The sequence below is a fragment of the Oryctolagus cuniculus genome, chromosome 5 (genome assembly GCF_051225735.1).
Source record: "Oryctolagus cuniculus isolate XC-2025 breed Fujian yellow rabbit chromosome 5, ASM5122573v1, whole genome shotgun sequence".
In the NCBI taxonomy this organism is placed as follows: domain Eukaryota; kingdom Metazoa; phylum Chordata; class Mammalia; order Lagomorpha; family Leporidae; genus Oryctolagus; species Oryctolagus cuniculus.
In genome coordinates, this window is record NC_142871.1 from 17,069,684 (window position 1) to 17,091,145 (window position 21,462).

Consider the following 21,462-nt stretch of genomic DNA (forward strand, 5'->3'; position numbering starts at 1 on the left):
AAGTTTACCTCGAGGGAAAATGCCCCCTTTAAAACCTGGCCTTAGGAGTCAGCATTGTGGTGTAGCAGGTAAAGCTGCCACCTATGACGCTGGTATCCCATATGGGCAACAATTTGAGTCCAGGAGCTTCACTTCCAATCCAGCTCCCTGCTAATGGCCTGGGAAAAGCAGCAGATGGCCCAAGTGCTTGGGCCCCTGCACCCATGTAGGAGACACAAAGAAGCTCCTGGCTTCGGTCTGGCCTTGTCCCAGCAGCTGCGGCCACCTGGGGAGTAAACCAGTGGATACAAGATTGCTCTCTCTCTCTCTCTCCTCTCTCTCTGTAACTCTGACTTTCAAATAAAATAGATGAATCTAAAAACAAACAAAAAACCTGCCATGTCAGCAACATCTAGGTAACTCTAGGCTGGGAGTCAGGTGGTTGGATTAACTCCCCATACCATCCCATCTCTTTTGGTTTCAATTCTTGGCTAATTTTCTTTCCACAATGCACTGCTGTCCTTTCCCAGCCATAACTGACTCTTGCTTGGAGAGCTTTCTGATTCAGACTCATCACCTTGAAAATCCTTCTGACAGAAAGACACTGTATCTATGGACTGTGTCAGAGAGTCCGGCTTTATAGTTACTCTTTCCAGGGACTATTCTGAGACTGATGATCTGGGTGCCTCTTGCAATGCCAGCATCCCATATCAGGGTGCTGGGTCCAGTTCTGGCTGCTCTGTTTCTGATCCAGCCTCCTCTTTATGTGCCTGGAAAAGCAGTGGACGGTGTCCCAAGTACTTGGGTCCCTGCCACCCATGCAGAAGACCCAGATGCAGTTCCAAGTTTCTGGTTCAGCCTGGCCCAGCCCTGGCCATTGCAGCCATTTAGAGTGAGCCAGCAAATGGAAGAGCTCGCTCTCTCTCTCTCTTTCAAATAAATAAATATATAAACTTTAAAATAAATAAATGAAGGAAATTTTCTAAAACTTCATTATTCATTTGTTTCTCTGTATATCTATGTGATACCTTATGTGTTAAAGTGATTATATTAAGTGTATAATTGATCATATAGACAGGATTAAGTGTCAAAAGGATCATCACATAAATAAGACCAAGTGTCTGGTAATAACAACAGATAGAATTAGAAAGGAGAGAAAGTTCCAAATGGGAAGCAGTCCACACAGCAGACTCATAGGATGACAAACACCCTAAATAGCACTCTGACCTCACAATCAGCCTTTAAGGCATTCAGATCAGGCTGAAAAGTCCACGAGAGCATTTCAGACATGGGAAGTCAAGACACTGTGGTAAAAAATGATCTACATGAAAGATCTCTGTGAGTGAGATCCCGATGGAAAGAAGGGGCCAAAGAAGGCTGCACTTTCCTCTGAAGGGAGGAGAGAACTTCTACTTTGCTTACGGCCCTGTATAAATACCGACGGATTTTGTGAACTCAAGAGGCTTCCATAGCCTTGGCAGCTTATGACAAGACCCTCGGGTGATCACTGACATCATAAATAAGAGTGTCAATTGTTAAATCAACAACAGGAGTCACTGTGCACTTACTCCCCACATAGGACCTCTGTCCTTTAATGAGTTGTACTATGAGAATTAACAGTAAAACTTGTCTTCAAACAGTACTTTATACTTTGTGTGTCTGTGTGGGTGCAAACTGTTGAAATTTTTACTTAGTATCGAGTTGGTCTTCTGTATATAAAGTTAATTTAAAAAATGAATCTTAATTAAGAATGAGATGAGAGAGGGAGTAGGAGGTGGGACAGTTTGGGGGTGGGAGGGTAGGTAGGGTAGGAGGGGAAGAATCGCTATATTCCTGAAGCTATACCTAGGAAATTTGTATTCATTAAATAAAACCTTTCTTAAAAAAAAGAAAAAGAAAGTTGACATTAAATATCACTTCTGTTTCAATTAGAATCTTTCAGCAATAAATCTTTATTTAAAAAAAAAATCAAAGAACAGAAAACAGCAGTTTTTCTGAAGGAGCATCTTACCTGATTTTTCAAGAAGTTCAATTACAGCTCTCGCGACAGGTGAGACAAAACATTCATGGGCATCTCCGCGAACCAGCTTCCCCAGGTTTACGTCTGTTACTCTGAAGCCAAGAACAAGGCAGCAGGTTAAGCCACAGCTCAGCAGGAAGCACTCATAGGTAATTCCTAGGCTTTAACCCCAATAACAGTCAGGTCAGGGTAGGACAGAACATATTAAATATGGGCTAAAAAGCGGTGCGATGCTTTGAATGTCACCCAGAGGTTCGTGTGCTGGAAGCCTGGAGCCCAGGGAGGGTATGTTCAGGTGGTGGGACCACAAGATGTGGCCTGGATGTGGCTATGAAGGCACCACACTCATGAACAAATCAATGCTGCCTCCCAGGAGCTCTAGCTCTCCTGAGACCGGAATTAGAGCCACGGCGGGGAGGGACATCATAAAAAGAGACCAACCCACTAAACCGGGCCCCAGCTGTGTGCAGTTGCTTCTTTGCCATGTGGCCCAAAGGGCCCTCACCAGGACCCCAGTGCCATGCTGGGTGGACCCTCCAGCCATGAGAATCGTGAATCAAGTAAGCCTCTTCATACAATGCTCAGCTTCAGGCACTTTGATATAGCAAAACATACAGGTACCAAGTAAGCAGGAAAGAAGCATTAGTCTTAGAGCAGCCATGAGGACGCCTCACTCGGTCCCCACCTTGCGCGCTCTCGTTCTGCCCTCAGCAGGACACAGCCTGAGGCGTTCACCATGCCAGAGAGCACTTTCAGTGCTCTACAAGGCAATGGCGCAATACTCAGCTAATCCTTCAGTCCACACCCAACACCCAGAACCCATCCTACAAATGTGGAGGGATCCAGGAAGACCTGGGATTCACAGAGCTGATCACCACCTGACCTCAGTACGTACGTTCTGGGGAAATCAAGAAAAAAAACCAGAGACCACAAACTTTGATGGTTTCCGCGCCTTATTGTGTTCAAATTTAGGACAAAATATTCTGTAACTATTTACACCGAACTAAGGGTCTCAATCTCAGGTAGTAACTGTGAAATTATGATTACAGATGTTGTGTGTGTCTGGGCTTCCATCCATGGATCCTGGGTCTGACTCCCTTCCAAAGGCAGCCACAGAAGCGCAGACAGTGGGTCCTGAGTCCTCCCCACTACACAGAGGTCCTGTTCTGTGCCCTCAGAGGATGTCGAGATGGGCATCACCAGGATTCCTCTCCTAGCAAATCAGGGATCATAGCTACACAACGAGCCTCCATAAAAACCAAAACGGGGGACTGGTGCTGGGGCACAGCGAGTCAAGCTGCCGCCTGTAGTGCCGGCATCCCATGTGGGTGCCAGTTCTAGTCCCGGCTGCTCCACTTCAGATCCAGCTCTCTGCTATGGCCTGGGAAAGCAAAAGAAGATGGCCCAAGTCCTTGGGCTCCTGCACCCATGTGGGAGACCCAAAGGAAGGTCCTGGTTCCTGGCTTCGGATCAGCTCAGCTTTGGCAGTTGCAGCCATTTGGGGAGTGAACAAGCCGGTGGAAGACCTCTCTCTCTCTCTGCCTCTCTGTAACTCTGCATTTCAAATAAATTTTGAGGCCAGCACCACGGCTCACTAGGCTAATCCTCTGCCTGTGGTGCCAGTACTCCGGGTTCTAGTCCCGGTTGGGGCGTCAGACTCTGTCCCAGTTGCTCCTCTTCCAGTCCAGCTCTCTGCTGTGGCCCGGGAAGGCAGTGGAGGATGGCCCAAGTGCTTGGGCCCTGCACCCGCATGGGAGACCAGGAGGAAGCACCTGGCTCCTGGCTTCGGATTGTCACAGTACGCTGGCCATGGCAGCCATTTGGGGGGTGAACCAACAGAAAGAAGACCTTTCTCTGTCTCTGTCTCTCTCTCTCTCACTGTCTAACTCTGCCTGTCAAAAATAAATAAATAAAATAAATTTTGAAAAAAATTTTTTTGAAAAATTTCAAAAAATTTTTAGAAAACAAACAAGGACCAGATCTGGGGAGCTGACAGACAGACATTCCTGGAGGGAGATGCCCAGACAGGACGCGAGCCCCTGTGCCCCTCCCCCATCACCTGCCCTATGCATCTCTGTACCCTCTCCTTTGTAACCTGGTAAAGTAAAGCACTAGGGCACTTCAAAAAAATCTACACATTTTCTTCATAACATGCGTTTTCCATGAACATTTTGAAGGCCCCTTATACACAGATTTCAAATTTTTTTTACCCAAATAAACTTATCTTTTGGGTTCTTTTCCTATGTACTGTCTGAAGTATTCTCATGTTTCCCTGAGCTCTGTTTGCCGCTCTAGGAAGTTCTTCGAACCCAAGGAGGGGGCTATGGGGACCCTCATTTATAGCTTGTTGAACCAAACACAAGTAAGAACCCCCTGGGGCTTGGGAAGCCACCTACAGTGGCAGAGCAGCAGTCTTGGGGGCTGAACCCTCAACCCACGGGATCTGACGCCACCTCCAGGCAGGGAGCGCCAGGACTGTTAAGTGTCGGATGCAGAACCCACTGCTGCTTGGTGTGGGGGAGCCCACACTCCCCTCCCCATCAGGTACCCCATGTGATCTGAGTTGTGAGTGTGTAGTGGGGGAAACTGAGTCCAGGTTGATTTTTCCTTCTCTGTCTTCAGAATTAACAAAATACAAACAACCAGAAAAGTTTTCCTAATCTGCACTTCTCACGAGATTTGAAACCATTCCCTGCTACCTGGAGGTTCTCACCTGGAAGTTCTCACACGGACAGGGGCTTCTCTCCCTCACAGCGAGCCTCCCAGAGCCTGGGTCCACCCCAGGTCACCACAAAGGACTAGGACAGAAGAGGCGTGGGCGTGGCAATGAGGGACCCCGAAGGACCTACCAGGTAGGGACTCTCACTTCATCAATTTGCATATAACCTGGTTTTATTTAAAGATTTGTTTCATGGACTTATTTGAAAGGGAGAGCAGAGACAGAAGGAGAGATCTTCCATCTGCTGGTCCACTCCCCAAATGTCCTTACAGCCAGGCCTGGGCCAAGGTGAAGCCAGGAGCGAGGAAGCCCATCTAAGTCTCCCACGTGCGTGCCAGAGGCCCAAGTAGTTGAATCAGCCTCTGCTGTCTTCCCAAGCGCATTTGCAGGAAGCTGGATTGGAAGTGGAGCAGCAGTCAGGACTTGGACTTGCACTCCCACACGGGATGCTGGTATCAAGCGGTGCACCACAACGTCAACCCTTCCAATAACCTTGTGACCTTAAATATGCTGTGTGCTTTAGGCCACAAGATAAAACAGTTCCTCTATTTCCATGTAAGCACAGGGGGCTTCCATCCCCAGCAAGCATGCCCTCCCTGCAGTGCACAGGGGCAGTATCAGTGTTCTCTGTCCTGTGAAGCTCACATCATATGATAACAGGAAGCAGAGCCCAACATCAGAGCTACAGACATCTATGATGCCCTCACCCAAATTTCAAATAAAAACTTATGCTGGCCGGCGCCACGGCTCACTAGGCTAATCCTCCGCCTTGCGGCGCCGGCACACCAGGTTCTAGTCCCGGTCGGGGCACCGGATTCTGTCCCAGTTGCCCCTCTTCCAGGCCAGCTCTCTGCTGTGGCCAGGGAGTGCAGTGGAGGATGGCCCAAGTGCTTGGGCCCTGCACCCCATGGGAGACCAGGATAAGTACCTGGCTCCTGCCATCGGATCAGCACGGTGCGCCGGCCGCAGCGCGCCGGCCGCGGCGGCCATTGGAGGGTAAACCAATGGCAAAGGAAGACCTTTCTCTCTGTCTCTCTCTCTCACTGTCCACTCTGCCTGTCAAAAAAAAAAGAAAACCTTATGCTATTAGGGGCCGGCATTATGGCATAGTGGGTAAATCTGCCACCGGCAATGGCAGCAGCCCATATGTTCGCCAGTTCTAGGCCAGGTACCTCCAGTTCCAATCCAGCTCCCCGTTCACGGCTGAGGAAGGCAGTGGAGGATGGCCCAAGTGCTTGAGCCTCTACTACCCATGTGAGAGATCCAGATGAAGTTCCTGCTTTGGCCTGGCCCAGCCAAACTCTTGTGACCATCTTGGGGAATAAATCAGTGGATGGTAGACAGATTCTCTCTCTCTCTGTAACTGACTTTCAAATAAATTAATAAGTCTTTTGAAAAATCCGCAAACTCCTGAAATATTTGCAATTTCTTTCATCTCCTAATGATAGACATAGTTAAAACAGACAGAAAGGATACAGAAAAGGGCAATCACAGCAGACAAAGTGATTCAACGATAAAGGTTAGGCTCTGCTCCGTTTCCTTACCCATCCACATCTTTTTCGGGCTTCAAGGCGTTGAGGACTTTGCTACTGAGTGAGTTCTCAGGGACCTGAAGAGAAAGCCCGTGGACTCTGGCATCTTCATTCATCTTCAAGATTTCATCTATGATCTAAAGAGGAAAACCCGCAAGACTCAGAACTGAAATGGAACAATGAGACCTAACAAAAGCAGCTTTGGGAAAACTGGACTCATAAAAATGTATCTGTGGGGGCTGACGCTGTGGCACAGTGGGTTGAAGGCCTGGCCTGAAGTGCCGGCATCCCTTATGGGCACCAGTTCTAGTCCCGGCTGCTCCTCTTCCAATCCAGCTCTCTGCTGTGGCCTGGGAAAGCAGTAGAAGATGGCCCAAGTGCTTGGGCCCCTGCACCCGCATGGGAGACGTGGAAGAAGCTCCTGGCTCCTGGCTTCAGATCAGCACAGCTCCAACTGTTGTGGCCAACTGGGGAGTAAACCAGCAGATGGTAGACCTCTCTCTCTGTCTCTACCTCTCTCTCTAACTCTGTCAAATAAATAAAATAAATCTTTAAAAAAAATGTATCTGTTATAGTTCCTTCCTACTCCTTATTGAAGACTTGGAATACAGCACAGTGAAAAACTCTCACTTCCACTTTCCATCGTGTTTCTAAAAGCTCAAAGGGTTGGCTGCGTTTTATCGTGACTTCTCTGTAGTTTTTCTCCTCTACTCTGTGCCAGAAAACAACCAAACCAAAGCTCAACAGCTATTAAAGTATAGACAGAGAAAGGACAATTCCCTGTCAACAATCATATCTCAAACCCAAGACACTGCCAGTTTTCAGTGAGGACAGGAAGCGGCAATCTGAAGCATTCCAGCCTGGCTCAGCTAAGCCCCACTGTGTGCTTCAAATATAGCATGTTCCACTAAAGTTTATTGATCACCAGATCCAAGACGTCACCCCGGGATGGACGTCTGATGCAGCAATTAAGATGCCGCTTGGGGGACTGCACTGGGGCGTATTGGGTGAGGCTGCTGCCTGCAGTGCCATCATCCCATATGGTCGCCAGTTCTAGTCCTGGCTGCTCCATTTCAGATCCAGTTGTCTGCTATGGCCTGGGAAAGTAGTAGAAGATGGCCCGGGTCTTTGGGTCCCTCCTGCACTCACATGGGAGACCAGAAGGAGGTTCCTAGTTCCTGGCTTTGGATCAGCCCAGCTCCAGCCGTTGTGACCACTGGCGGGGTTGAACCGGCGGAGGGAAGACCTCTCTTTCTCTCTCTGTCTCTCTGTAACTCTGCCTTCCAAATAAATAACTAAATCTTTAAAAAAAAAATGCTACTTGGGACACCGGCAACCCATATGGAGTGTCTGGTGTTGAGTCCTGGGGCTGCTGATTCCAGCCTCCTGCTAACAGGCACCTTGGGAGGTAGCAAGGAATGGCTCAAGTAGCTGGGTCCCTGCCATCCACGTGAGAGACCCAGACTGAGTTCCTAGCTCCTGGCTTCAGCCTGGCCCCAGCCCTGGCTTTTGTGTGCATAAGTGAACCAGGATGGGAAACCGCTTCTGTCCGTCTGCCTCTCTAGCAGTGAGGAGGGCATCGCTTCCCCGTGGGGTTTATAGAGGCCCCCACACTTGCGTAGGGCAAGGCCTGACACACACCTTACAAACACCCAACACTGTCTCATTACTGATTAGCTGAACTGCTAGTCCGCATGATCAATCAGGACAAGGCTCTTGGCAATTAAAACTCAAACAGTCTCTCCGGCCCTCAGGTCTCTGCACTTTGCCCCACCTGGGCAGAGCCAGCACAAGCCTCCCCAGGTGACGCCAGCTCTGTTCTCAAGACACTGGCCTTCCTCTCAGCCCTGCTTACTCCTTGCAGGAGAAAAGCCCTCACTGCCTAACCCTGGAGGGGCCTGAAGTCTGTGGTCTGTGTGCCCTCCTCCATGCAACACCAAGTGACCCGTGACTCCGCTACTTCCCATGGTTTCCGTTATTCTCTGTCAATAATAAGTGGAAAATATTCGATGAAAAATACCAGAAATAAGTATCCCATACGTTTCCAATTGTGCGCTCCCCCGTAGCGTGATAAAATCTTGGGCCGTCCTGCTGCGTCCCACCTGGACGGGAAATATCCCTGCCTCCAGGGTCCACCCCCATCGGTCCTGCAGGAGCCACCTCAATTATCTCAGCAGAGTGCTTGTGTTCAAGTCACCCTTATTTACTTTCTAATGGCCACAAAGTACAAGAGTAGTGATGCTGGCGATTGGGATATGCCAAAGGGAAGCTGTGGAGTGCTGGACACGTCGGGCTCGGTGCTGTGTGTGATTCAGGCATCCCCTGGGGGTGTTGGAAGGAATTCCCTGTGGATAAGGGGTAACTGCGGTGGCACCCCCGCCCCCAACATAGCAGTCTCTCTCCCTTCCTGGAAATAAACCTTTCCAACAACTCCACGTTTATTTTTCATTTGACACGGGCCGAATGGGGATATGACAGGGAGGGCTGACTCCACACTCAGACCAGGAGGCCACAGGAGGCGGCAGGCAGCACGGCAGGACACAGGAACCTGAGCTTCTATGGACTCTGCGACATTACTGGCCAGGGACTGCTGCCTCCCCAACCTCACCCATGTGTGAGACCAACACACAGCTATGTTATTTGAGACCCTCTGACTTGACGCTTTCTATGCCGCAGAGGTTAACCTAATCCTCACTGCCACGGCCAGTGGAAGAGCCAGCCACAGACAGTCAAGAGCAGGGACCTGTGGCCTGTGGTCAGTCTCCTCCCACACTTGCGATGATGCTATTGCATCATCCTGTGGCAGGAACAACCACGTCACAAGGGACAGCGGTGAGAGGACCTCTGGGTGTTTGGCCTAGCAGTGAACGCACTGCTCGGGAAGTGCCTGGCCCGACTCTCCTTCCAGCTTCCTTCCAATGCACACCTGGGAGGCAGCAGGTGTGGCTCAGGTACTGCAGTCTCTGCCGCCCCCATCTCATCTCCATGTGGGAGGCCTGGATTAGGTTCCCAGCTGCTGGCTTTGGCCTAGCCCACTCCTACCTGTTGTGGGCATTTGGGGAATGAACCCACAAGATGGAAGTTCTCTCTCTCAAATAAAACAATACAAAAACTAAATAAATAGCAAAAATCAAAATACAATTTTTAAAAATGCCACTGAGAGAGCCACGGCTGTTTAGCCCGGGAAGGACCCTGATGGTCATCTTGTCCTGTTCCTTTGTTTACCCATTAGGCAACTGTGACCCAGAGAGGCCAAAGGAATAGCCCAAGGCCAAACAACCTGTGCAGACAGAGCAGGAGCAGAGCCAGGGCTCTGACAATCCAGCCATGAGTCAAGGCCAGGCCTGTTCCATCCCCCCAGGAGATGCTAACAGGCCGTCCAGGTCCAGGGAGGAGGGCAAGCCACGTGCAGGGTGCTCTGCGGTCATTACCTCATCTTCACTGCTATCCGGAGGAAGGCAAATGTGAGTGATGTTCAGGCCAGCCTGAAAGGGGAACACAGGGTCATCCATCACCACAGCAGATTTTACAAAACAGAGCATGAAAAATCCTAACAAGTGTTTCAAAGGCAACGGTCCTCACCTCCTCAGCCAAATTCTGGTTTACCTCCTGCAGCAAGTTGTCGTCCCCTGCCTGGGAAACAAGAAGCAGAAGGTGAGTGTAATGGCATAAAAATATCTTTGAAAGACACAACACGTGACACAGGCACCAACACTGTGATTGCAAACCAGCTCAAATAGACGATAAGGAAGGGGCCGGCGTCGAGGCACAGCGGGTTACGTGGGTGCCGTCTAGTAGAGCACCAGTTTGAGTCCTGGCTGCTCTGCTTCTCATTCAGCTTCTTCCTAATGCGTCTCGGAAGCCATCGCCCAAGTACTTGGGCCCCTGCCAACCGCGCAGGAGACCCAAATGGAGCTCCCACCTGGGGAGCGACTCAGTGGATGGAAGATCTTTCTCTGTCACTCTGCCTTTCAAATAAATCTTTATTTTAAAAAATCTTTAATTTCTTAGGCACTAAAATTGTAACAGCGCTGGCTGGCTGTGGGGCACACAGCCACAGCCAGCAACCCCTCCAGGTGCGGATGCCAGAGGGAGGGGTTTCAGTGGCTGGCCCTTCCAGTAGGAAGCCTCTGTGTGGGCAGATTCCCAGCCTGGCTTTCTTTCTGCTGTCCTAACTGGCACATCGGATACATACCCCCAGCCACGTACAGCTCTACACTCTGGAGAAACACAGCACTGGTGCGACCGGAGGCTGCTACACTGAGAGGCACTATGCAAACCCAGCAGCCCTGTAGCCATCTACCCGGCAGGCTGTGGGCATCCCGGCCTGGCTCATCTCACTATGCCCCTGCCCCTGCCACCATGCAGGGATGCCAAGAAGGAACTATTTGGGGAGGGGGAGGGGGAGGGGGAGGAGGGAGGGGCTGCAGCCCAGAAATGTACTTGGCACATAGTTCTTCTGACATGGTAATGACTTATGACAAGCTTAAAGCAGGTTTCAAAAGACAGGAAATGTGCTTTCACCTAAGCATCTGTCTCAACTTGTTCCCCTCTCACCTTCAGATCACATCTGGAAAGCATTCACAAGCACACGCAGTCCATCCTGTGGAAGCAACGTATGTGGTGCCCACCTCCTGCCCCGTGAAAGCCACTCACATTCAGGGAGGGAGACTCTCCAGAGACCCACCCCGGAACTGCAGCATCTAAACTGTAACCCCGCAGAGGCAGAGGGGCAGAGAACGCAAAGCGACAGCATTTCCCAGACAAGAAATGCAGGTGGTCTCTTAATCACAACTGTTGCTGAACCTGAAGGCGGCCTAAAGTGGGACGGAAGCGTGCTCAGCTTACCTGAATAACAGCAAGAACAGGCTTAAAGGCAGGGTTCTTCTCTTGCAGCAAACTCAGAACTTCTTTGGAGTTCTGTATGACTTCTCTGCATTGAAAAAACAAAAGCCATGCAGGCATTTATTTATTAATGAGCAGACAGGGTGGAGCCAACACAACCTTCTTACAAAGTTCCTGACTATAAACGAAACTAGACAACAGAAGGGCAGGTGCATGAGTCCAGCCTGTGGAGGGGAGAGAGAGGAAAGGGATGAAATCACATAACATGAACCCAGGGGACAGCGTGCAGGTCCGATTTTAAAAACAGGCCTAAGGAAATAAAGGTGAGGTCAGCGATAATTTCCTAGGGTTAAGTGCTTCTGTTGTAGCTACTAAATGTACTACAACAAAAAATTGAGGTTTGTCTTTTAAATAATCCCCTCCCCCTTCCACACACACCAAGAATCTGGGATCCATGGGAAAAAACAGACAGGATTTGGGGAGGGAGCTTGCTGTTGCCCAAGAAGCCAGGCCAAACTCCAGGCCCCAGAGTCTGAGAAAGAGGGGTTGGGAAAGCTGCAGACACACTGGGGAGGCTGGGGGATCTGATGCCTCCACAGCCTTGTAGGGGGCGCTTCCTCGCTTCTCTGGGCTCTGCTCTGGGACTTCATAGCACCAGAGGTGCAAGTGGCCAGTGCACGGTGGCAGCACTAAACAGGGCAGCAGCCAGGTTCTCTTTCTGGAGCTCTGCAGGATGAGTAATTGCACTGCATCACCAACACTCCTCCGGAACGCTCTCCGGGGCTCGTGCACAACGACTCTCCTACTCTCACAACAGCCCAGGTGCCTGGCCCCAGCAGCACCCGGGCTTCTTCAGTGCTGAGAGCACCTTTGCATTTTCTTCTGTCAAGGTCTCACGTGCACCTAGCAGACCTCAGATATGCGAGGGGAACAAGTTCCAGCCAAATCGCACCGGCAGGGAATCAACAGGTACTGGCCCCTTCTCCCAGGTTTCACAGAGGCAGGTGCATGAGAACAGGGGATGCTTAGAAAAAGCCTGGGGGGAGGGAGAGGCGACCAGGAACACGCATTTTAGACAAGGCATTCCAACAGTTCTGAAACACTGGCTCAGTGGAAATACAGCCCAGGACTGACATGTGGGCCTTTCCCGTTACTTAGCTTCCATAAACTCGTTTCTTCATCAGTACATATACTCCAGGGACTCCTTAACTTTTCCTTATAATTGGTCATGTTTTTTCCATCCTTTATAACTACACTAAAAAAACAAATTCATCCTGATAGCAATAATCTCAGAAACATCCACAGTCTTGCCTACCTCTCAAAGAAACGAATAGTTAACATGTAATTAGAGGGGCTGACACTGTGGCATAGTGGGTAAAGCTGCTGCCGGCAATGCCTGCATCCCATGTGGGTGCTGGTTCAAGTCCCAGCCCCTCCACTTCCAATGCAGCTCTCTGCTATGGCCTGGGAAAGCAATACAAGATGACCCAAGTCTTTGGGCCCCTGGACCCACGTAGGAGACACGAAAGAAGCTCCTGGCTTCGGATTGGCCCAGCTCTGGCCATTGTAGCCAACTGGGGATGTACCAGGTGATGGAAGGCCTCTCTCTCTCTTGCTCTCTGCCTCTCATTCTCTGACTTTCAAGGAAATAATAAATAAATCTTAAAAAAAAAGTAATTCGAGTTTTAAACTAGTTGTGTGGGGATAAGAAAGACAAGGTGGGTGCATAAAGGCAGTTCAGCACCATAACGAGCTAAGAAAACATCAGTGTGCTTCTGCCCAGCTCATCATATGCTGTAATGTTCCATTTCTTGGGGTTACTCATTGCCCTTACAGTGACAAACACAGCCTGCACAATGAGTTACCAGCTCAATAAATCTAAAAAGTAGCACAAGTGATTCTAATCAGGAGAACAATGCAATGGCCGTGTCAGCTTCCACTGTGGCTGGGAACAGTGGGGAAGAATGGGTGACTCTGGCTGGGCTGTCATTCCTACTGCCAACTCAGAAGCCTATTGTTGGACAGGTTAATAATAATCTAAGCCACCACCACCAGATTCCCTGTGAATACCATACTGACCGTATCTGTTACCATTACTGCTACTACTGTTGCTCTCCCTCTGCCTGTCTGTGCACTAAGCCAGCCGGGCACAAATCTGCCTGGTGACAAGGACCACATTTCTCAACTTCCCTGTGGCTAGCTGTGGCCCAACACCAGGCAATTGGGGAGGAAACAGCTGGCCATGTTACTGAAAGCTGTCAATTGAAGTGTATCTCTTGATTTAGGCAGGCAGATAGGATAAAACTGATTAGGCTTGTGAGCTGGAAGACCACGCCTCCTTTGTGATCTGATACCCCTACCTGACCCCACCTGTACCCCCACCTGCCAATCAGACTATGTAACAACACCCCCCTTTGGAAGTGGATAAAAGGCCTGGAACATGGTGGACCCTCCCCTTTCTTCAGGGCTCAGGGCCTACTGGCCTGATCTTTGCCTCCCCTTAAGCTCTATGGCTGCTTATAACCATATGCCTGCTCCACGTGGTTCGCCCCTGGCCTGCTCTCTGCTTGGTATGGACCCAACTTAGCTTCTAGACTTCACTTTCTCCCCTAAAAAAGCCCTCACTCTCCTGCGCATTTCTCTCACTGAATAAAATCCTTAAAAACTTACCATGTTGTCTGGTCTATTTGAGCCAGTATTCAGAGACTTCTGAATACTGGCAAGAGCCCACAAGCTTATTCATATTGAAAATCATTAATAAGAAATCTGATATCACACTGAATGCTAAGTCTATTTAACAATCTTCTACATTTCTTCTCAACTCTTAAAAAGAGGTACTTTTTAATAAATATAGTGAAGATTCCCCAAGTCCACTCCTCCAAAGACAGCCACCGGTATTCAGAGAAGCAGTCCAGGTTAAAAGTAGCACAGAGCAGTTTAATGATGGCAACTGACAGATAAATTCAATATACCAGCAACAGTAACAAAACTGAGGCCCACGGCTAAATCAGAGGTGGCAAACCTTTCTCCTGCCAAGGACCATCTGGCTATTTGTATCATTACCCTGCCCTTTATTTAATTAATTTCCATTCCTGCCTGCAGCTGCCTTGGCACTGTGAGGAGTCAGACAGGTTAACAGGCAGTTAGGTTGGAAAATGAAGAAAAGGGAGTCCCCCAAGAGGGTGCAAAATGCTTGCTTTCCCTAAAGGTTATCTTTACCAAGATCAAAGTACTGAATCCCAAAATGAATGTACCTGCCCCAGCCCTAGGGAGCTTCCAATTTTATCAAGAGAATTGCAAAGGAGTGGTGATTCCACCCTCCGGGGTGCCCCAGTTTACAGTGAAAACAAATTACCCCTCCCACCCTTCCCCAGGGTTCTTGTTTTATCAGAGCAAGGCAGGCAGGGCAAAAAGATCACAAATCAGGTCTTCTGAAGGGTTTGGTCCCTACCCGGTAACTGAATGCTAGGTGATTATCAGGTTTTTTTTTCCCTCAAAAAATTGTGCTTAAAAACCCCACTACTATCAGCCCCTTGGGGGTTTTGCCTCTCTTGGAGTCTCTCTCCTGGCCACTGGCAGGGGGAGGTCTCTGACTTAAATAAATGTTGCTTTTCTCTCTGCCTTGTCCACCTGGAAATTCTTCCTCCATGTGAGACAAAGAACAGAGGTAATCTTTTCTCCACCATGGAGCAGGATGGTCGGTCCAAATCCTTTTCTGGGCCGCATGTTCCCAACTCCTGGCTTCCACCACCAGGTCCTTCCTACGGCTAGGCCTTCCATGCATTCTTCTCTTCTTCAGTGACACAGCTCTGTCTCAGCTGCACATGGCCACTGAGCTGGGGCCACATCTCGGTCCCACTCACCTGCTGTGCGGTGACAGACCCTGACCAGACAACAGCCACCTGACCCCTTTCCCATCTACAGCTGGAGGAGTGAGCGGACATCTCAGGGTCTCCGGCCTCCCCTGGACACTCCACTCCGGGGAGTAAAGTCCACGGTATCTGGCGCATTGCTATGGCTTGGATGTGTCCCTAAAGCTCGGGTGTTGGAAACTCGGTCCCTAGCACAAGCATTGACAGGTGGCCCCTTTAAGAAGGGATATGGCCACGAATGGGTTAATGGCATTATCTTGAGTGGGTTCCAGACACAAAGATGGTTTTGTTCCTCTTCTCTCTCACACACAGTCTCTCCCTGGCTGGTCTCCTTCTGCAACAAGATGATGCAGTAAGGAGAAGTGCCAGACGCTGGCTCCTGGATATTATAAATGACCCAGTCTGTGGTGTTGTGTTGGACAGCACACACTGTCAAGACAGGCATCTACTGAAGCAGCCTGGCCTGACTCCTAGGGCAGGCAACAGCAGGATCTCAGCCACTGCCTTCCATCAGGTCTAAGAGCAGCCATGAGCCACAGGGAAAAACACCAATTAAACCACGGCGGTTTTAAAATGTGAATGTGCGTATTGAAGTGTGGGTGTGTTTTAGTGGGAAGTTTTAAAATTTGAGTATGTGTGTTTAAGTCTAGACAAAAACAAACCAAAAAGGAGTTAGCAGGGCTTGCCCAGTGAACACAGATCCCGGACCTGGGGCCCAACCCGCACCCGCTAGGAGGCAGGAAGGGCTTTCCCACCACCTCTGCAGGGGCCGGCTCCCGGGGAACCCACTGCTCCCCCAAGGGCCAGACCCGGGGTCTTCCTTGCCAGGCTGCACCGAGGGGCAGAGGCTGAGGCCCCGAGAGGCTGTGGGGTGCACGGGTGCCTTCTCCAGTCCGGGCGAGGGGCGCAGCCCAGGACCCCCACGATTCACCTCCAGGACCCCAAAATCCCCCTTCCAGACACTGCCGCGCTGGAAACGCCGCGCCCACCCGCGAAGGTGGGCCGGACTCCACCTTCACTTTTCTAGAAAACGGTAACCCAAGTCACGAGGCGCACGTCCCGCCTGCAGTGGGAGGCGGCGTCCGGTAGGGCGGACTTCACCAGCTCGGCGGGGACGGAGCCCGCGCGCGGCCCGGGATGGAAGGGCCCCGGCTTGGGAGGGGCGTCGGAGACCGCGCCCGCCTCGCCGGAGCCTGGCCCGCCCCTCCGCACCGCCCTTTCCCGTCGGGGCGGCGAACGGCCCCGTTGCATCACAGCCCGCAGTCCGTGGCGCACGTGCCGTGGGGCGTGCGATCCGTGCCGCACCGCGTCGGCCGGGGATGCCCGCGCGCTCCTGTCCCCTGGCCCGCCTCTGTATTCCACCGGCGCCCCCGGCCCGCTCTCCGCAAGCACACGCTGCCGGCGCCAAAGAGCCTGGAGCGCCCCAGCAAGTCGTCCCCAAGCGCTCTCGGACCCGCACCCGGCATCCCCCACCCCCACGGCGGCCCCCGGGGGGGTCCCGCCAGAGCCGCCGCCGCCACCTGGGACGGGGCCACGCCTGGCGCCGACTCACCGGACGATCGAGTCCCGCGCGGGGGGCTCCGGGCTGCCGGGACCGCAGCTGCTCCAGGCCTGGCCATCCTGCAGCCGCCGATGCCCGAGCAGGCCGTCCCGGCCGCCACCTCCACCGCCGCTGCCGGCGCGACACGGCACGCGGAGGCAGCGCGGCGGGCCCGGAGGGCGCAGCGGGCGGCCGAGCTGGCGCAGCACGAGCGGCAGGCGCGCGCGCATGGTGCGGCGGGGCGCGGGTCCTCCGGGGCGGAGATGCGGCGGGTTCCTCCGGGGGCGGCCGGCTGGCGGGTAGCAGGCGGCGCGGCGAGGATCGGGCGCTTCCTCTCCGAGGAGCCGGGGCCCCTAGCGGGCACTGCCCGGGCGGCCGTGACGTCGGAGGGCGGGGGCTGCCGGCTGCAGCGGCCCGAGGGCAGGCCCGGCTTCCCGGCACTTCGGCGGACTCGGCGAAGCGTGGGCTGCGGGGCGAGTCCGAGGCGGGCGGGGCCGGAGATGCGGAGCTCGCGCTCCTGGGCTGGGGGCGTGCACTTCCTGCCCCGGCGGCGGCGGCTCACCCACCGTCCTCCGGGACGGACTCGCTCGGGTTGTGGACGGAGCTGGGAGCTCGCGCCGCCCCTTCCATCCTGTCCTGAGTCTTTTTTTGGGGGGGGGGGTGGTTTGCATCGTCGCTTGCTCGTCGGGATTTCGGGGGCTCCGGAATAGCTGATATTGTTACAGTGCTGCCTTTTACAAAGCGGAAGTAAGCAAGTAAATTCAAACAGCCAGCCTATGCCTTTGAGACCCAGTGCAGGTGACAGAACCCCTGGGTGGCTCACGTGTCCCCAAAATGGGGGCCGTTCACTTAGACCCCCACTGAATACCACCGGCCGCAGAGACCACGCCCAGTCCCCGCCCCCTGGAGGGTCCGGGTGGCGCTCCCGCCACAGTAGTAACAGTTGCTGCTCCACCTGGCAGGAGCTGCAGTAGTGACATTTAAAGCGGGTGTGTGATTCATCTCCGTGAGACAGAAAACCAGGGGCGGGCATTGTGGCACAGCTTGGGGCACCCACGCCCCGTACACTGGAGTGCCAGTTCAAGCCCAGGCTACTCTGACTTCGCTCCAGCTCCTCGCTAATGCACCAGGGAAGTTGCAAATGGCTCAAGTATTTGGGTCGCTGCCACCCATGTGGGAGACCCTGATGGAGTTCCTGGTTCCTGATTGCAACCGGCTCAGTCCTAGCTGTTTGCAGCCACTTAGGGGCAGAAACCAGTGGGTGGAAGTCACCCCACCCCCCTCACCCCTCACTCTGCCTTTCGAATAAATAAATCTAAAAAGAAGGGAAATTGGCCGGCGCCGCCGCTCTCTAGGCTCACTAGGCTAATCCTCCGTCTTGCGGCCCCGGCACACCGGGTTCTAGTCCGGGTCGGGGCACCGGGTTCTGTCCCGGTTGCCCCTCTTCCAGGCCAGCCCTCTGCTGTGGCCCGGGAGTGCAGTGGAGGATGGCCCAAGTCCTTGGGCCCTGCACCCCATGGGAGACCAGGAGAAGCACCTGGCTCCTGCCTTCGGAGCAGCGCGGTGCGCCAGCCACAGCGAGCCGGCCGTGGCGGCCATTGGAGAGTGAACCAACGGAAAAGGAAGACCTTTCTCTCTGTCTCTCTCACTGTCCACTCTGCCTGTCAAAAAAAAAAAGGAAATTAGTGAAGGGTACTGCCAGGGGCAGAGGGATAAGGAAATTGGGAGGTGGTAGCTATTAGCACAGGATGATGAAGATTATCCAGGTGATTGTGATGAGTTGCAAACTGAATATTCTAAAAACCATTGCATTGTGCACCATGAATGAGTGAATTGTATATATATGAGTTCTGTCTCAATAAAACTTGTTACTGGGGTGGGGGAGTAGGGGCTGGCCTTGTGGCATAGTGGGTAAAGCCACCGCCTACAACTCTAGCATTGTATGTGGGGACCAGTTCATGTCCCAGCTGCTCCATTTCTGATCCAGCTTCCTGCTAATGCACCTGGGAAAGCAGTAGAAGATGGCCCAAGTGCGTGGTCCCCTGCCACCCACATAGGAGACCCAGAAAAAGTTCCTGGCTCGTGGATTCCTCCTGGCTGTTGCAGCCATCTTGGGAGTGGGCAGGCAGATGGAAGATCTCTGTCTCTCCCTTCCTCCCTCTCTGACTTTCAAATAAATGAATGAATCTTTAAAAGAAAAGAGATAAGCCTATGAGGCAAGGTTGTGAGGAATGGCTAGTCCTTCACTCCTTTTTAAGCAGAAGAATCAGAGAGAATGCAGAAAATTCTGATCTTTAATTTAGAATCAGTAAATATCTATTTCTGATGATAAACAAAGTATTTACACTATGCAAAATGTAGAATGCATGGAGAGGAATAAATAAAATCCACAGTAGTGCCAAGATATGACTGTTCATTTTAATTTCAAGTGTTGACCTTTAAACGGTTTCACACAATTGCAACCATACTATAACAAAGACAAGGGGACTTCAAAAATTCATAGAAAGTGGTAAAAAAGATTGGTTTAGGCTGGCACAGCAGCTCACTAGGCTAATCCTCCGCCTGCGGCGCTATCATCCTGGGTTCTAGTCCTGGTCAGGGTGCTGGATTCTGTCCCGGTTGCTCCTCTTCCAGGCCAGCCCTCTGCTGTGGCCTGGAGAAGGCAGTGGAGGATGGCCCAAGGGCTTGGGCCCTGCACCCGCATGGGAGACCAGGAGGAAGCACCTGGCTCCTGGCTTCAGATCAGCACAGCGCTGGCCGTAGCGGCCATTTGGGGGGTGAACCAACGGAAGGAAGACCTTTCTCTCTGTCTCTCTCTCTCTCTCACTGTCTAACTCTGCCTGTCAAAAAAAAAAAAAAAAAAAAAAAAGATTGGTTTATCTTCAGGCAAAGATGTGAAATTCATGAATTTAAGAGGTCCTCAAAAGTTCACAGAAAATGAATATTATGAAAAAATTATGCATAGCTTTAGAAGTCTTTTTGTAAAGATTTATTTATTTGAAAGGCAGAGTGACAAAAAAGTGAGAGAAAGAGATCTTTCATCCTCTGGTCTGCTCCTCCAATGGCAACAGGCCAGGGTAGGCCAGGCCAAAGCCAGGAGCCCCAGCTGAGTCTTCTACATGGGTGTAAACACAGCTTGGGCCAAGCCCGAGGTGCTCCAATTCCACATGAAAGGTTCTTGAGTTCTTACACATATCATACACTTGCATGATGAAAGAACAGGAAAAGGAGAAAGCTTTATGGAAGTAGGCTTAGTGTGGTGCAGTGGGTCAAGCTACTGCTTGCGATGCTGGCATCCCATATCAGAAAACCAGTTTGAGTCCCAGCTGCTCCATTTCTGGTCCAGCTCCCGGCTAATGCGCCTGGGAAAGCAACAGATGATGGCTTAAATACTTGGGCCCTTGCTACCTATGTGGGAGCACAGGACGGAGTTCCAAGCTCATGGCATCATCCCGGACCAGCTCTGTCCATTGTGGCCATCTGAGAGGTGAACCAATGGATGACAGATCTCTCTATCCCCTCACTGCCTGTCAGATAAATAAAGCTGAAAAGAAAAAAATGCTTTTGGAGAAAGTGTGTCCTTGAGGAAGAGTTGTTGGATAAAGGACATGGATTGAAGGAACTGCTGGAAGAGAAAGATAAGGACCTGTGGGAGCTTACGTAAGAGACAAGGTGGTGCAGAGACAGACAGCTGTGTGGAGAACAGCGGTGGAGCCAGAGAAGATGGTCAGAGGGCCAGCAGCCCCAGGAAGAGAATGTGGCGCACGGTGGTGTAAGTGGCTCAAAGGATGCTAAAGAGACAAACTCACCAAATACCAGCAGGTTAGAAGTGGAGAGAGACACTGGGCTTTCTATGGGTCACGACAGAGGCACTTCCGTGGCAGTGCTGGCCTCCCGTGGGAACTACTTGGGAGGGAATGGTTTGCTGGGCTTAGGGAGCAACCCTGCACTTGGGGCAGCTTTTCCAAAGTCTGCAGGGAATGGCCTGGGCCTGATCTCTGTGGACAGGCTGGAAAGCCTGGCCCTGAAAAGCTGGCCTGTTCTGTTGGAGTGTGGGTAGTGTACACACTGATGCCGGTCTACAAAATCCACCTCATTACCAGCTGGTGTGTGGTTGCACAAACGAGGCATGCCTTTAGACATTTGTGATATAAATCTTTAACAGCAGCTGATGATTCTCTTGGAATAAATGGCCAGAAGTATAGTTCCCGGCATGAAAGATTATGAATTTTTAATGTTGTTGATACATATTACCAAATTCATTTGTGAATATTTTATTACCAAGTCTTCTCATTTGTTTGGGAGTAATCTTGTTTCCCCATCTTTAATAATATTGGAGGGTGGGAGTGGTGGTACAGCAGCTGCTGCTTGGCATACCCGTATCCCATATCACAGTTCAAGTCCCTGCCACTACCCTTTTGGTCTGCTTCCAGCTCACACACACCTGGAAGGCAGCAAATGATGACACAACCAGTTGAGTTCCTGCCACCTACATGGGAGAACCAGATGGAGTTCCTGGCTCCTGGGTTTGGCCTTGGTCCAGTTGTTGCAGACATGCAGGGAGTGAACCAGCAGATGGAAGATCTCTCTCTCTCTCTCTCTTGCTCTCTCTTTCCACTTCTCCATGTAACTCTACTTTTCAAATAAATACATTTAAAAAACAATATTGGGAAATAAATGTTGGAAAAAAAGTCATGAAGTTATAATAGTTCTGAGAGTATTTTTGCATCCCTTGTATTTTCTATTTCTTCACTTCTTGGATTAGCTCTTGCTCCAGACTTTCAGTTCCAGGACACTGGTGGAGCACACGGCCTTGGTACACGGAGATAATGGGGCCCAGGGCAGGTTTGTTTGCTGTCCAGAGTAAGACAATGTCTCACTCCAAGGCTGGGCAGGGTTGTTAGTTTACCTCTTTACAATTAGGGATTCCTACACTCAAGGCTCCTCACTTTGGA

General features: G+C 51.4%; 1 protein-coding gene across 1 annotated transcript in view; it reads right to left on the bottom strand.

Annotated features, from left to right (window-relative positions):
* The window catches only part of MTHFD1L (methylenetetrahydrofolate dehydrogenase (NADP+ dependent) 1 like), a 195,998-nt gene extending 178,992 nt beyond the window's left edge, over positions 1-17,006 (bottom strand). Inside the window, exons 1-6 of the mRNA XM_002714991.6 lie at positions 16,520-17,006; positions 11,099-11,183; positions 9,833-9,883; positions 9,682-9,735; positions 6,263-6,387; positions 1,991-2,091 (exon numbers count right to left, since the gene is read on the bottom strand). Coding sequence (XP_002715037.4) covers positions 1,991-2,091; positions 6,263-6,387; positions 9,682-9,735; positions 9,833-9,883; positions 11,099-11,183; positions 16,520-16,737 — 634 coding nt within the window. The 5' untranslated portion in view covers positions 16,738-17,006. The remainder of the gene's footprint in view (positions 1-1,990; positions 2,092-6,262; positions 6,388-9,681; positions 9,736-9,832; positions 9,884-11,098; positions 11,184-16,519) is intronic.
* Between the last annotated feature and the right edge of the window lie 4,456 nt (positions 17,007-21,462).